At 48.1% G+C, this 15,662-nt stretch overlaps 1 protein-coding gene across 1 annotated transcript; it reads right to left on the minus strand.

Moving 5' to 3' along the window:
* Positions 1–6,585: 6,585 nt before the first annotated feature.
* On the minus strand, positions 6,586–15,402 carry MLN (motilin). The gene is made up of 4 exons (XM_007939443.1): positions 15,286–15,402; positions 12,013–12,129; positions 7,847–7,933; positions 6,586–6,627 (listed from the first exon to the last, which is right to left on the minus strand). Exons 1-4 carry the CDS (start codon positions 15,400–15,402, stop codon positions 6,586–6,588), a joined length of 363 nt encoding a protein of 120 aa, XP_007937634.1.
* Positions 15,403–15,662: the final 260 nt, after the last annotated feature.

Raw genomic sequence — 15,662 nt, forward strand, 5'->3', positions numbered from 1 at the left:
TGCTCCCATCTGTCCCCTCTTCTTCTCTCCTGGAGTGTCTGGGCAGAGATCCTCTGCCAATGTTTTGCATTCTTGCCCCTTTATCAACAATGTGAGTATTCAACACTGGCCACAATTGCTGGGAAAATTACAGCCTCGGCTTGGTCCAGTTTCACTGTCAGCCTCCCCATCTCCCCCGGCTTAGCTGCTCCCATGTGGTGTGATTTCTCTCACCAAGTGTTGTTTTCTTTTTCTCTGCCTATGTTTGCACGGAATGCCATGAATTTGATATAGTGATTGCCTAACACATATACCACATAATAATATTTTATTTCTTTCTGAAGCACTGTTTGCATGACAAATGAGTTGGTAACATTTGTGCACCTCCTTGCAGCTGTGCAGTTCAACATATAAAGAATGAGCCTTCCGGCATCAATACTAGCCCTGTGTATTCTAAGAGGGCTTGAAACTGATGCTTAAACAAAGCTAATGTTACAGCATTTCACAGAGTTATGGTCTATTTCATCACAATGGATCTCAGGGCAATTTAGAAATATGTACTGAACTGGAGCCACCACCCCCAGTGGTGGTCCATGGTGAGGCCTCTGCCAGCTTTCTTTGTGTTTGGGGACCCCACCACTGTTACACAGACCTGGAACCGAATGATCCACAGCCTTTTTTCCCTCTGAACCCTGCTATCTTCCCTTTAACCTGGTTAGTTGCCATCAAGTTAATTCTAACTCATAGTGACCCTGTGTGACAGAATAGAACTTCCCCGTAGGGTGCGTGTTCTAGGCTGTAGTCTTTATAGGTGCAGATGGCCAGGACTTTTTCCCACAGAGCTGTTGGGTGGGTCCACATCACCAGCCTTTCAATTAGCAGCCAAATGCTTAACCGTTGCACCACCAGGGTTCCTCCCTCTCTAACCTAGAACCCGTCATGTTTGCAGCAATGGCCTTTTGCTACCCAGGTTACCCAGATCCACCTCCTGGCCTCCACAGTGGCTTGCCAGTCGAAGGCACCGTCTTGCACATCCAGCAGGCCTTTGGGGTGGCATGCTAACAGGCACCCAGGCAACACCAACCACTTCAGTGAATTTGCTGATTATTGCTTCCCTGTTCCATCTCACGACATTAGCTATTGACCCTTTGGAAGAGAACTCACTAGTCAATTGTTCTTTCCAGGTCTCAGGTCTTTCCATTTTCTCATGAACTTCTGACTCCAGTCCAGCCCCTTTTCTGGATTTATAATCCCTGTTTGGTCCTCCATCAAGAGTCTCCACCCCCACAGCCCTTTTACCCATGTTAGTGAAGTCGCTTTGTTACTTTTTACTTTCCTCCACATGACCATTGACCCACACTTTGTCCACTAACCCTTCCAGCTTCCCTTCTGAAGGGCTCGACTTTAGTATGCCTTTGCTACTGCTGCCTCTTGTCAGGAGCTGCCCACGAGGCCCTTCTGGGGGCTCTCAGAGTGTGCTTTTCTGTGTCTTCTATGTGGTTCTTAGATGGGGTCTGTTGAGGATGGGAGTGCATATTTTACAGAGAAGGGCAGTCTTGCAAAGTCGACAGCTGCCTGCACCCCCTCCTTGTCATCGCGCCATTGTGGGTTGTTTTTTTTTTTCCTAGGTGAGCAGCTTAGGCTGCAGCTGATCTTCCTGATTTATTAAAGACAAAAGAGGAAAAACAAGCTCCAGTATCTAAATCTACTTAGTAACCACATCCACACAGCAGAGGTGAGGGGCTGCTGGGAGGACGCTCTGAATTCCCACCGGGATGCCATGTGGCCTTCCATCCTGCTGACCTCTCTCTGTCTCAGCAGAGCCTTATAATAATAATGGCCATAAATCTTTTAGTGGGTTCCATCCTCCTTCTCCTCCAGCAAAAAGCCCTGTACACATTTATCAGGGCCTCAAAGATGCTCAGGGACTGTGGACCTGTCCTTGATCCATCCCCTCTGGGGTCTTGTGCATCCTGCTCAGCTATTCTGGGCTTCCTTCAAATCACATCACCAGTGACATCACATGGCAGGGGATGGGAGGGACAATAGGAGAGTGTGGTTGAGATGGGGGGCAAAAGTGGGTGCCATTTTGGGCTCAGATTTGAACTGGAATGAATCCCTGCTCCCATCCGAGGACCACCCAACTTCTTGTTGCCTCATCTCATTCCCCTGTGGAAGATGAGGGTCACCCTTTTCATTTAGGTTTTGGGGTGTGTCAATGAGGGAGGGAAGTAAAGGGTCACAGAGAAACTCCAGAATGGTTTTAATGGGTAGTTATGTCACCTGCTTTTCATAATCTGCTGAGAATTAAATGAAGCTCTTAGTCTTCTGGCAATTCTCACACTTTGATGGCTGTGAGTAAGAGTTCCTTTAGAGGCACAGAATACATTACATGATGTCAATAACAAATTGTGTATGAAGAAAGATGCTTTCAAAACATTTTCTTTTGGGTTTTGTCCATGATTAGATTATACTAAATTATAGTGTACGGACATAAGGCAATTACTCTTTGCTTTTAACTATTCAATTTCATGGCAAATCCATATAGCTCAGTAATTATAAAATCACTTGGATGTGGTTACTGAGAAAATACCTCATCATCTGTATCTTCTGAAGCTAAGTTCAAGTTGCCCTATAAATTACCTGTGGTCCCGTTAAGTGTAAAGTACATTTCAAATGAAGACAAGGTAATCTGTAACTCTCCCTAATTGCCAGGTAGCTAGAAAGATTCTGATAGATTTTGCTAGGTAAACCTCAGCAAGATCTGAGGAGGAATGGTGCTCTCCCCCTACTGGTCTCTGGGCACTCGCGCTATCTGTAATTCTGGCTGGTTTCCGATCAGGTCATTCTGTAGCTTTAACTGTTGTTGTTGTTGTTATGTGCCGTCGAGTCAGCCCCGACTCATAGCGACCCCTCCTTGGGTTTCCGAGGCAGTATCACTACGGAAGTAGGATTGCCCAACCTTCCTTCCGAGGAGTGGCTGGTGGGTTTGAACCGCCAGCCATCTGGTTAGCAGTGTGTTTTGTGAAAACATGGACTTCTTGTCTTGGTTCAGCTCGCAGAGTCCTCCCAACCCCCGGAATTTAATTTCTTCCAAGGCTGTGCGTGTCCCGTAATCAATCGAGGCTACTGTCCTGAAAACTGGAGAAGCTTGTTGGGAAAAAAGAATTATTTGAGCCGATGGTGAGAAATCGAACTGTGGCAGGAGGAGGAAAACAAGAAAAGAAAGGAGCCGACACATCTGAACAGCCAGGATACTGTGCATACAGATGTAGATGGTAGCTGGGTCAGAGGCTGCAGGGTGATGGTGTGGGGAGGGGTGGCAGCTGGGCTGCAGATGGGCTTGGAAGAGGGCTTCTCTGCAAAACGGATGGTACCTTCACCATTCCTAGGCACTGTGGTGACTGAACCAATTCTCAGTTTAAGAAATGCATGCCTACCTGGGGTGAAACCTCCTACAGGTCCTAGTTCCCTCCATGCCACCTCTTTCAATGCTGCTGTTTAACTACTGGAGTCCCTGGCTTGTGCAAATGCTCTTGGCTGCTAGCTGAAAGACTGGGGGTTCAAGTCCACTGGAAGGTGCCTCAGAAGAAAGGTTTAGTGGTCTACTTCCAAAAAGTAGCTATTAAAAACTCTATGGGACACAGTTCTGTTCTCACGTGGGATTGCCATGGGTTGGAGTAGACTCGACAACAACTGGTATGAAGGCAGTGGTGGTTCAGTGGTGGAATCTTCGTCTTCCATGTGGCAGACCCGAGTTCAGTTCCTGGCCAATACACCTCATGCATAGCAACCACCTGTTAGTGGAGCCTTGCATGTTGCTATGATGCTGAATAGATCTCAGTGGAGTTTTTAGACTAAGATGGACTAAGGAGAAAGGCCTGGTGATCTACTTCAAAAGTCAACCAGTGGAAACCCTACAGATCACAACAGTCTGATCTGTAACTGATCACGGAGATGGTTGCTGTTGTTGTTAGGTGCTGTTGAGTTGGCTGTAGCTCATAGCGAAACACTGCCCGTCCTGCCCCATCCTCACAATCCCTGCTATGTCTGAGCGCATTGTTGTAGCCACTGTGTCAATCCATCTCATTGAGGGTCTTTACCTTTTTCACTGACCCTCCACTTTACCAAGCACGTTATCCTTCTCCAGAAAATGGTCCCTTCTGACATATGACCAAAGAAGGTGAGACGAAGTCTGGTCATTCTCACTTCCAAGGAACATTCAGGCTGCACCTCCTCCAGGACAGTTTTGTTAGTTCTTCTGGCAGTCCATGATACTTTCAGGATTCTTCGCCAGCACCACAACTCAAAAGCATCAACTCTTTTTTTGTCTTCCTTATTCATTGTCAGGCTTTCATATGCATATGAGGTGATTGAAAACACCATGGCTTGGGTTAGGTACACCTTAGTCTTCAAAGACACATCTTTGTTCTTCACCACTTTCAAGAGGTCTTTTGTAGCACATTTGCCCAGTGCAATACATTATCTGACTTCTTGACTGCTGCTTACATTGGTGTTGATTGTGGAACCAAGTAATACGAAATCTTTCACAACTTCGAACCATGGAGATGGTACAGGATCATGTAGAATTTCATTTTGTTGTGCATGGGTCCCCATGAGTCAGGGGCCAACTTGACTACCAGGATCTTAGGGGAAATTTTTCAGGGGGTATCAGGGCTCCAGTCTCAGAAATGGGCACTCTCTGCTGCTACTAGAGGAAGGCAGTCACACTATGGGGGCACATCAGGCCAAGAGTGAGGGAAGGGACACAAAATCTGTCTTTGCCAGATGGAAAGAGGCCATTTCTCTGCTCTTTGGAGTGTGTTACAGAGAGTGGAATGGGCTGGCATGGTAGAACTCAGAAAGATGAGGAGAGTCATGATTCAGGGCCTCCCAATCACATGCATTGTAGGCTCCCGAGTCTTTGCCTCTTTTGCTCCCCACGTGCTCTGCTGCAGCCCTCTCCCTCCATTCATTTCCTGATGTCTTGGCAGTGTTTCCCAGGAACCTGCAGCTGCATTTGGACTGATCAGTGTGTGCATGGGAAATGCATGTGCTTGAGCAGCGGGGTTAGGGCTAGGTGTTCCTCAGGAGCAGACAGAGCGCCTCAAAACAAAAGTTCTTATTAAGGGTTGGGGTCTTATTTATTTATTTATTTTTTAATTGTGATTTGGGTGAAAATTTACAGAGCAAATTCACTTTCCATACAGCAGTTCACATACACTTTGTCTCATGACATTGACTGGTTTACCACAATGCAACAGCTCTCTTCCCACTTCCTCCCAATAGTTACCTCTTCCCTGTGTCCATCCCTCCATGGACTCTTGCCCCCTGAGCTGTCTCCCTGTGCATAAACATGATTGTTCTCTCCAAGGAGTGTATCTACCTCAGGTAAATATTCAATTCATATGCCTGTCTTTTGCTTGGCTGGAAGCCACAGGTGTGGGTTCAATTCCAGACCTGAAGGGCAGCTGGGGGCCATCGTCTCAGTGGTTCCACCAGGCTCTATCAGACCCAGCAAACCTGGTTGGGTTGGGGTCTTCTTGTTTAGGTAACTCCTTGCCGAGCCTAAGCCCACACAGTGGTTGGGGTGGGTAGAAATACAGCATGGCCACTGTGTTTGTCAGTAACCTATGGATGGAGGAAGCTGAGGTTCCTATATGGCCCTGGTTTATAAATAAATGAACATTCATTAATGTTAAATTAAATTAGAATGAAATTTGCCATCCAGTTTTGTTTAGAAGGCAGAAATAAGTGGGTTGGCTGGGTGATTTTGCTGCAGATGCTGGAGCCTGTAGTCACAAGGTGATAATAATAATAATAGTAATTTGCTCTTTGCTGGTGCCTCCGTCTCCAGCTCTCCAGGCAGATATTACCACCTTGCTTTTGCAAAGGCTCATTGAGGTTAAAGGGCTGGTTGGAAGTTACTCAGCAAGGGGTTGAGTGCAGAGGCCTTAAAATCCTCTGCCCCGTTAGACCTAGAGCTCATCAGCAGTCAGACAGAGGACTGGGATGCAGGAGATCTGAATTCCAGTCCATGCCCTGCCTGTGACTCAGGGCATGGGCTTCACCTACAGTGGAATGGCTGGAGCAATTCTTCCAAGTCTATGGATATACCATGATATTTAAAGGACCCCTGGTGGCACAGCGGTTTAGTGCTCAGCTGCCAGCCGAAAGGTAGGCAGTTTGAACCACCCAGTGACTGCAGGAGAAAAACCTGGCAATCGGCTTCTGTAAAGATTACAGTCAAAACCCTATGGGGGCAGCTCTACTCTGCCACATGGGGTCGCTGTGAGTCGGAATCAACCTGATGGTGCCCACCACCACCACCAATGTAACATCAGACCTCTGATCTTATGAAAGGCACATGTTTTGCTAATGGTTGCAGCACTGATGACCAATCCCTCTGAGCTTTATTTTTTTCCCCCTTTTCTCATGATCTGAGCGTGCCCTTTGGAAATAAATATTAAATAAAGGAGTCATTTCTGTACATTTCATGCTTTATTGGCTGCAGGGGGATTGACACTGGAGGGAGCGCTTTCCTTCCAGCTCCTGCTGATGGGCTGTGCAGATTTCTGGGGATTCATTTGGGCCGGAGCTCCCTGTTCAGACTCCCTTATTCCCGGAGCAGCGTTCGTCACTCAGCTGCTGGGGAGGGAAAGCAAAGGAGGTTGGCAGATCAGTAGTGTCAGCATGTCTGCTTACGAAACCACCTCCTAAAACCTGCCTGCAGATCCGAGGGAGTAGGGGGTGCCTAGGACAGGATGTGGGGTAGAGGAGGCAGGGGTTTTGGCCAGGCTTCTGGAAGTTCTACCTCTGGCTTTCTCTGTAGCCTGGGGCAAGTCATTTAACCTCCCAGTTCCTCCATCTCTAACTCTGCTCCCTCCCTGTGTTTCTCCTCTCCTCCTGGGGACCATAAGAAGTAATTAGTGTCTGTTTGTCAGACGAGATCTAGCTTTGTATTTGCACAAGTATCTCGGGCAGACCTTGAACGGGGCAAGGCCAGTTGGGGCTCAGGACTTTTGGTTTGCAGGACGAGAGGGAAAGATGCAGGCTTTTGTGACTGGACTGCAGTCAGGGAAACCACCCAGCCATGGCAGTGCTCAGGGAGGGAGGTTGAGGAGTAGTTGTTGATTTATGGTGGCCCTCTGTCAGAAAGGCATTTGGGGGTCAGGCCTGAGCTGTTTAAAGCAAGGGCTTAGAAGAAGTCTATTGCCAGAGAATTGGGCCTCTGTAGCCACCAGTAGCCATCACAGCCAGGCACACTCTGTGATTAGGCGCCCTCCTGAGGTGGGATGGGAGCTATGGTGGGACAGTGCCTACTAAGGCATTTGACTACTAACCAGAAGGTTGGTAGTTCAAACCCATGAGCCACTCTGGGGAAGGAAGACTGGGCAATCTACTTCCGTAAAGATTTACCACCTTGGAAAACCACTGGGGATCGCTATGAGTCAGAATCAACTCGATGACAGTGGGTTTGGTTTTGGTTTGAGGGAGGAGGGAGAAGGAACTCTGGTTGTGCAGTGGTTAAGGCATTTGGCTTAAGCAATTTGAACCCACCAGCTTCTCCTCGAGAGAAAAATGAAGCAGTCTGTTTCCATAAAGATTTATGGCCTTGGAAACCCTATGGAGCAGTTCTCCTCTGCCCTGTGGGATTGCTGTGAGTCGGAATCAACTCAATGGCAGTGGGTTTTGATTGGTGGGGGTACCCCCATGGGAGAAGCCAGCTTCATGTTCTCAAGTGCAAAGCAGAAAAACAAACCACGGTCCCCAAACCCTGTTCAGACGGCGCTCCTGGAATATCAACACCAGGGTGGGTGGAGGACACTCTGCCCCCATGCTGTTTGGGGTGGACAGCAGCACCCACCTTGCTCAGCAGCCCTTCCAGGGCGGCCCAGTACTTTTCCAGCTGCCTGGAGTTCATCCTCATTCCAATTTCCACCGGAGCAGTCAGCTGTGAAATAAGGCAGAGTTAACAAGAAGGGAGCTGTGTGGAGAGTTAACCCCTGGGTGCCCTACAGGTGGCAGGAGAGGCCCACTGGAAGACATACTACCCTGCCTGCCCACTCTTCCAGCTCCTCCAGGCCTCTGGAGCTGTCTGCGAGTCTTGGGATCTCCTCCCACTTCTAACCAGGAGGCCATACCTTGGCCATCCAGGGAGAGTCTCGGAGACCTACGGGGAGGATTAAAAACCTCTCCTGCAGAGGAAGCTGTGTCCTGAGGAGTGGGGTCCCCCAGTATTAGCTAACATTGTGGAGCCTTCCTGTGTGCCAGGCATCCTTCTAAGTGCTTTACATATAGTAAGTCTCTCAATGATCCTACGTGGTAGGGACAATTAGTGTCCCCATTTTGCAGACTGAGGAAACAAAGGCACAAAGAGACCAAGTTACTTGCTCAAGATCACAAAGTTAGTAAGTAGCAGAGGGAATTGATGCTAAACCTACCAGGCTTGGCCTCAGGGTTTGTGCCCACAACCATCAGGCTGCACTGTCTCCTGCACTGAGGGGCACCATTGAGGCCCTAGCAGAGCTATCTAGAGGCTTCACATCCAGGGAGGTTGCTGAGGCCTCGGGACAGAGCCAGGCAGGGTTGACTGGTATCGCATGCACCCACAAAGCCTCCTGGTCCAACTGTCTTGCTGTACAAAACAGGTAGCTGACTGTGTACAGAGGAGTCCCAACGTCCACTCCCCCATCTCCCACCAGCTCCCTGCATGTGGGAAATGGGTTTGGGCCTGTACTCCAGACCTGCAGGGACTTGGGATGCCTGAAGGGGAGCTGCAGAAGTGTTCCCTGGGGTTCTCAGCTGGATGTTGTGGCAGGTTCAATTCCTGGCTATGTCATTCTCTTGCTGTGGCAATTTTCTCACTTTAAAATTAGACAGCCTCACTGGATGGCCCATAAAGGACTTGGTCTAGGTTCATGGTTCCAGGGAGGTCCAAGCCTCCTGGAGAAGGGTGCTATATCAGATGTTGCATGCACATTGAGACCTCTGTCTCTGGTACATCTAGAGGGTAGTGTGGAGTGAGCACCACTCTTGCCAACTATGTGACTCATTCTTAGCTCTCTCCTAGTGAGCCAAAGGAGGTCTAGGTGGATGTGAGGAACGAAAGGAACCCTATACTACTGAGCATTTGGGACATTGCCCAAGGTCATCCTCTGGGCGTCATGCTTAACCTCTGACTTTGCTGTTTATAGACAGCATGCAGTGGCCACCTGACAAGGATGGGGGAAGATCCCTGGCCAGTGGGAGGTGGGAAGCATGGACTCCAGATTCAGTTCTACTCTGACTACTGTGTGACCTTGGGCAAGGCCCTGGCCCTCTCTGATATCAGTCTCCTTATCTCCCCTTGCCCTTGACAAGGAGTTCCAGCTCTCAGTCACGGACCCTCTCCTCTTTTCTACCTACACCCATTCCTTTGGGGATCTCATCCCGTCCTGGCTTTAAATTTCATCTAATCATCAGTGACTGCCATGCTTATTCTCTCCTGAACTTCAGACTTGTGAATCTACCTGTCTGTGCAATATTTCCACGTGGGGGCCCAATAGGCATTGCACAGTTCACAGGTCCAATCTGACCTTTTGATCCTCTTCCCCGTGCCCTGTTCCCATCCCATGCTTCACTGTTTTAGTGGAGGGAAAGTCTGTCCTTTCAAGTGTTCCAGTCAATAACCTTAAAGTCATTTTTTTTTTTTTTGCTTTTCTTTCTTTCCAATCTTTCAGCAAATCCTGTTGACTTCTATCTCCAAAGGAGTTGCAGAACCTGACCACTTCCCCCACCTCCACCGTGACCACCCTAGACTGAGCCGCTGTCTTAGATAATGAATGCAGCAGCCACTTCAGTGGTCTCCCTAATTCTGCCTTTGCCCCTTTAATCTGTTCTCAATACAGCAGTTAAGGAGGTCCCTTTAAAATGTAAATCAGATCATATCCCTCTTCAAAAGCCCCCTGGAGCCTTCCACCTCAGCAGAGTGAAAGTGAAGTCCTGACAATGGCCTATACAGTCCACAGCCTGGCCTCACTGCCCTCATTCTTTCCCTCTGGTCACCTTTGCTCCTGCCACTCTGACCCCCTCACTGTTCCTGAATACTCCAGGCCCCTTCTGTCTTGGGGTCTTTGAACTGCTGACTATTCCTTCTGCCTGAGATGGTCTTCCCCAGATATCCTTGTGGTTCACTCCTTCTTTCTCTTTAAGTCTTTGTGTGAATACTCTGGTGGCCTAGTGCATAAGGCATTTGACTACTAGCCATAAGGTTGGCAGTTCAAATCCACCAGCCACTCTGTGGAAGAAAGATTGGGCAATCTACTTCCATAAAGATTTACTGTCTTGGAAAGCCAAAGGGGTGATGGCAGTGAGTTTGGTTTGAGTTTGGCTCTGATCACCCTATTTAAAATTCCAATCAATCCCATCTTCTTTCACTGCTTTGTTTTCCTCATAAATCCACTAAACCCATAGCCATCTAGTCTTCCAGGTGCATCCTAGTGACCCTATTAGGACAGAGCAAAACTGCCTAATAGGGTTTCTAAGGCTGTAAATCTTTACAGAAGCAGATTGTCTCATCTTTCTCCTGCAAAGTGGATGGTGGGTTCAACTGCCTTAATCACTACACCACCGAGCTCCTTTCCTCCATGGTATCTATCATATACATATACCAAACTCACTGCTATTAAGTTGAATTTGACTCATAGCGACCCGTCCTTGGGTTTCTGAGGTGGTGTCTCTATGGAAGTTGATTGCCCAATCTTCCTGTCACAGAGTGGTCAGTGAGTTTGAACCACCAGCCTTTTGGTTAGCAGCCAAATGCTTTAGACACTATGTCACCAGAGCTCCTATCATACACACACACACGCACACATACACACATAACAAAAACCAGACTCACTGCCATCTAGTCAGTTCCGACTCATAGCAACCCCCATTGAGTTTCTGAGGCATTAAATCTTTATGGAAGTAGATTGCCCCATTTTCTTCTCATGGAGTGACTGGTGGGTTTGAATCGCTAACCTCCTGGTTAGCAGTCAAATGCCTTAGGCACTATGCCACCAGAGAGACAGACAGACAAAGAAAGAGAGAGAGAGACAGACAGAGAGAGAGAGAGAGAGAGAGAGAGAGAGAGAGAGATGGCTTATTTACTTCACGGTCTATCTCCTCCACCGGAATGTGAAGAGAGGATTCTCTCTGTTTTGTTATGGTTCTGTCCTCAATGACTTCCACATAGTAGTTTACCCCCAGTCAACTCTGACTCCTAGCGACCCCATGCGTGTCAGAGTAGAACTGTGCTCCATAGCGTTTTCAATGGCTGATTTTTCAGAAGTAGATCCACAGGTCTTTCTTCAGCCTCCAACCTTTGAGTTAGCAGTGGAGCACATTAACCATTTATACCACTCAGGGACTCTTTTGCACACCATAGGAGCTCAATAAATATTCATCATGTGAATAAGTGAGTCTGTGAAACTGAAAGGCTGGATTGGATGACCTCAATTGATGGGTCTTCCCCTGTTGTGTTGGCCGAGATCGTTCTAAGTCAGGTCAGGTCCCTTTCCAGATGGCTTGCCTGGCCCCCCAGGCCCTGCCTGAACTGGGCCAGCTGACTTCCTCTCACCCTATCTCAGCACATTCCGGCCACCAGGGCCTCAAACCTCCAGGTGCATCCTGAGCAGGGCCTTTGTGGTCACCCTTCCTTCCTTCCTCCAGTGCTTGAATGGGTGGCTCCTTCTCACATCAGGTTTCAAATCAAATGTCACCTTCTCTGAGAGGCCTTCCCTGACCCCTCTCTAGCCAAAGCAGTGCCCCCACTCCCACCCGGCCACTCTGTACCATACTGCCCTACATGAGGGCTACAATGATCTACTTGTCTCCTCTTTGGTGCTCATCAGTCCCCACTAGGCCATAGCTTATTGCCAGAATGTCTTGTTCACTGCTGTATCCTAGAATATTCCTTGGCTGAGGTTGGCAGGCCCTACCTCCTTGCTGGACAGGAGGAATCAACCTCTCACCAAGTCTCTCGGCACTGCCCCGGGGATGGCTGCTCACCTTGATAATTATCCTTTCTTCTTCCTTTGTGGGCTCTGTAGCATCCTGAGCCTCTGTGTTCTCAGACCTCTGCTGTAAACTCAGGGATTTCTTTTGTCCTTTGTTCCGCTCCCTTTCCTAGGGGCACAGCATAAAACAAACAAATAAACACAACAAAAAGAAACAAACAGACTTTTGCTGTCAAGCCAGTTCCAATGCGTGGCAACCCCATGTATTACACAGTAGAACTGGGCCCCATAGGGTTATCTTGGCTGTAATCTTTATAGAAGCAGGTTCCCAGGACTTTTTTTTCCATGGCATCACTGAGTGGGTTCAAACCTCCAACCTTTTGGTTAGCAGTCAGGTGAAAATCAATAAAACTGCACAAAATCCACCTTCCCTTGACTTGCCCAGTGGCCCCTAGTCCATTTCCACCAGGGGTGCTAACTGTCCTAAGCATTTTACTGACCAAAACAGCCCCTTCTTCCCAGGGAGCTTCTCTATGGGGAGACTCACACCCCTGGTGGCTTAGGAATGGCCCTTGGAGTTGCTCATCAAGAGTTCAACTTGAGGTGAATATTTACATCAGGTAGATACACTCCTTGGAGGGATCAAAGATCAATCGTGGGAGAACAGAAGGGCAGTGTTTGCACAGGGAGAGAGCTGGAGGTGGGGCTGGAGTGTGTGGGACAGAAGGACACAGGGAAGAGATAACTACTGGGAGGAAGTGGGAAGAGAGCTGTTACATTGTGGGGAATTGCAGTCAATGTCATGAAACAAAATGTGTATGAAATGCTGTATGGAAAATGAATTTACTCTGTAAACTTGCACCCAAATCACAATAAAAATTAAAAAAAAAAAAAAAAAGGAGGTCAACTTGAAGAAGAATCCATTCCTTTGTAGTTAAGGAATTGCACCCAGATTGTGACTGTTAATTAAGTTAAAATGCTGAAAGTAATGGCTGCCCTTCATGCATATAAACTATGAAAATGTGTTTTTCTTAGCAGAGAGCCTATAAAAAAGGTGGCAAGACAGCATAGCCTGTGAGGGCGCCACGGGGTGGCCCAGGAACTTGGAATCCCTGGGAGGTGATTTATAAGAGGCAAGACAGGGAGATGAATTATAGAAGAAGGAGTTTGCTGCTTCTTCATAAAAGTCCTGGTGCCTGGCAATTATGAGGAGAAAAACCATGGAGCAGATTAATGTAAAATGTCCTTTGGTTGCCATTTTGTTAGTTTATGTTCTACTCAATTTGTTGCTGTCCAGCCCCAAATCTTGCCTGGCATTCTGCTTGCTGGGTCTCCTGCAATCACACACATCTAATTCCTTTGATTTCTCTGATAGCACTCTTGGGATTCAGCTCTCAGCAAGCCCCAATACGTGGTGATTCTAGAATATTCGGTCATCTCCTTGGAAGAGTGTAGGATGGAGGTGCATCTAGAGGACTTGCTATGGCATCACCTCCATTACTTTCCATTTCTGCCCCTGAAGAAGGGGAGCTGAGTTCAGCCTGGTCTCTGCAAAGGGCCCTGTTCTCTGAGTATCTAGAAATTTTCTCTGTCCACAGAGTGGGCAGATACAGACCGGCTGTACGCCAGGGGCCACAAGAACCTCCCAAAAGAACCGTATGTGTCTGTCCCTACTGGAGGAGTTCTGGCGGCGTAGTGCCTAAGGCACTTGACTGCTAATCAGAAGGCTGGCAGTTCAAACCCACCAGCCACTCCTTTGAAGGAAGTAATAGTAATACTGCCATAGTAATACTGCCTCGTCTCTATTGGAGGCTTGCTGTTATCTAGGACGGATGTGAAAATCCTATTCCTCATCTCCTAGGGGTAGAGAGAACGGAATGTCTGCACAGACACTCAGAATCCCTTGAAATCCAGAGTCAAAGGCATCAAGAAGACAGATCCAGCCCTTTAGTTTTCATTAGGCCCCACTGCCTGAGTCCCATTAAATTAATTGCCATTGAGTTCTTCTAACTCACGGCAACCCCATGTGTGACAGAGCAGAACTACACCTTAGGATCTTCCGGACTATAATCTTTACAGAAGCAAATCACCAGGCCTTTCTTCCATGGAGCTGCTGGGTGAGTTACTGCCAAATTTAAGTTAGAGGTCAAGCACAGTTTGCACTCCCCAGGGACCTTTGTTGTTGTTGTTAATTGCTGGCGAGTCAATTCTTACTCATGATGACCCCATGTGTGACAGAGCAGCACTGCTCCATAAGGTTTTCTTGGCTGTAATCTCAATGGAAGCAGATCACCAGGCCTTTTCTTCTGAGATACCTCTGCGTGTGTTCGATCTGTCAACCTTTCAATTAGCAGTCCAACTCAAATCATTAGTGTCACCCAGTGACCTCCAGGGACCTTAAACCAAAACCAAACCCACTGGCATCGAGTAGATTACAACTTATAATGACCCCATTACAGGACAGAGAACTGCCCCATAGGATTTCCAAGGTTGTATATCTTTCTGGAAGCAGACTGCCTCACTTTGCACCCACAGAGCATCTGGTGGGTTTGAACTGCCGACCTTTTGGTCAGCAGCCCAATGCTTTAACCACAGCACCACAGACCTTAGGCTCATCTTATTTCCTTTTGGGCTCAAAGTGAGGGTGGCTATGCCTTCACTGCATGGAAAACCACCTTCTTTCCCACCTCCTGGGGGTTAGCTCACTTCCTCTCACCTTATCCCTTGAGACCTCCGGCTCAAGTTTCACCTTCTCCCTGTGGGCTCCTCAACAAGCTGGAGCCCAAAATGATTTCTCCCTCCTCTGAACTCAGCACTCAGGATCAGCATCACTTATTGGTCAATTAATCATGTCTTGCCTTGTGACATCTCTCTTTTGTCTTCTGTCGTTAGTTAATTTTTCATATGTTTGTGTCTTGGCTCCCCAGCCTGCTCAATGAAGAAAAGGGGAGGGTCTTAGATTTTCTTGTATGTCTGACCTATCACCCAGGGTTGTGCCTTCGACAACAGAAATGCTCAGTAAATATTTATGTGCTTGTTAATTGAAAATTTCCTCCAAAGGATGGGAAGAGGTGGAAAACCACTGACACCTTTGAGTGGTGCTAGGGAAGGAGTGGAGGTGGCCAGGGAGATGACTGGGGTTTAGGGTTATCTGGGGCCCTGGTTCTTCATGCTCTCCTTGATGTCGCTGGCACAGTTAATTAAATGTGGCTTTGCTGAAAGAACCCTTCTGCTTTAATGAGACCAGTGTCATGTTAGTGCTGAACAGGACTGTGAATCACTTTAGACGTGTCCAGGGAGAGGGGCAGCCTAGGTGATTTCTTACCTGCATCCTCTGGAGTTCGCTGTAGGTAAAGATGGGAACAAAGGCTTCTGTCTGGGAGGCCAGCATGGTGGCCACATGTACCACAAGCAGGACGGCCACGGCCTTTTGGGACACCATCCTGGAGCTGGACAATGACAAGGGACTCTGTCACCAAGTGTAGGGTACAGAGATGGACAGCAATGCACACAAAGGCAGGGTCCCTGAGTTCTAGTCCACTCCCCACCTGAAGCTGTGTGATCTTGAGCAAGCCACTGAGCCTCTCTGACTTGGGCCTGGTGTTGGGCTTTCCCAGGTGAGCTCCAAACACCCTCTTTCCCGAGCCATAAGAGTGGATCACTAGCCTGGAGCAGGCCACCCAACCCCCTGCCACACACCAG

This window comes from Orycteropus afer, unplaced genomic scaffold (assembly GCF_000298275.1).
Source record: "Orycteropus afer afer isolate SDZICR_OR568_19922 unplaced genomic scaffold, OryAfe1.0 scaffold00059, whole genome shotgun sequence".
NCBI lineage: Eukaryota > Metazoa > Chordata > Mammalia > Tubulidentata > Orycteropodidae > Orycteropus > Orycteropus afer.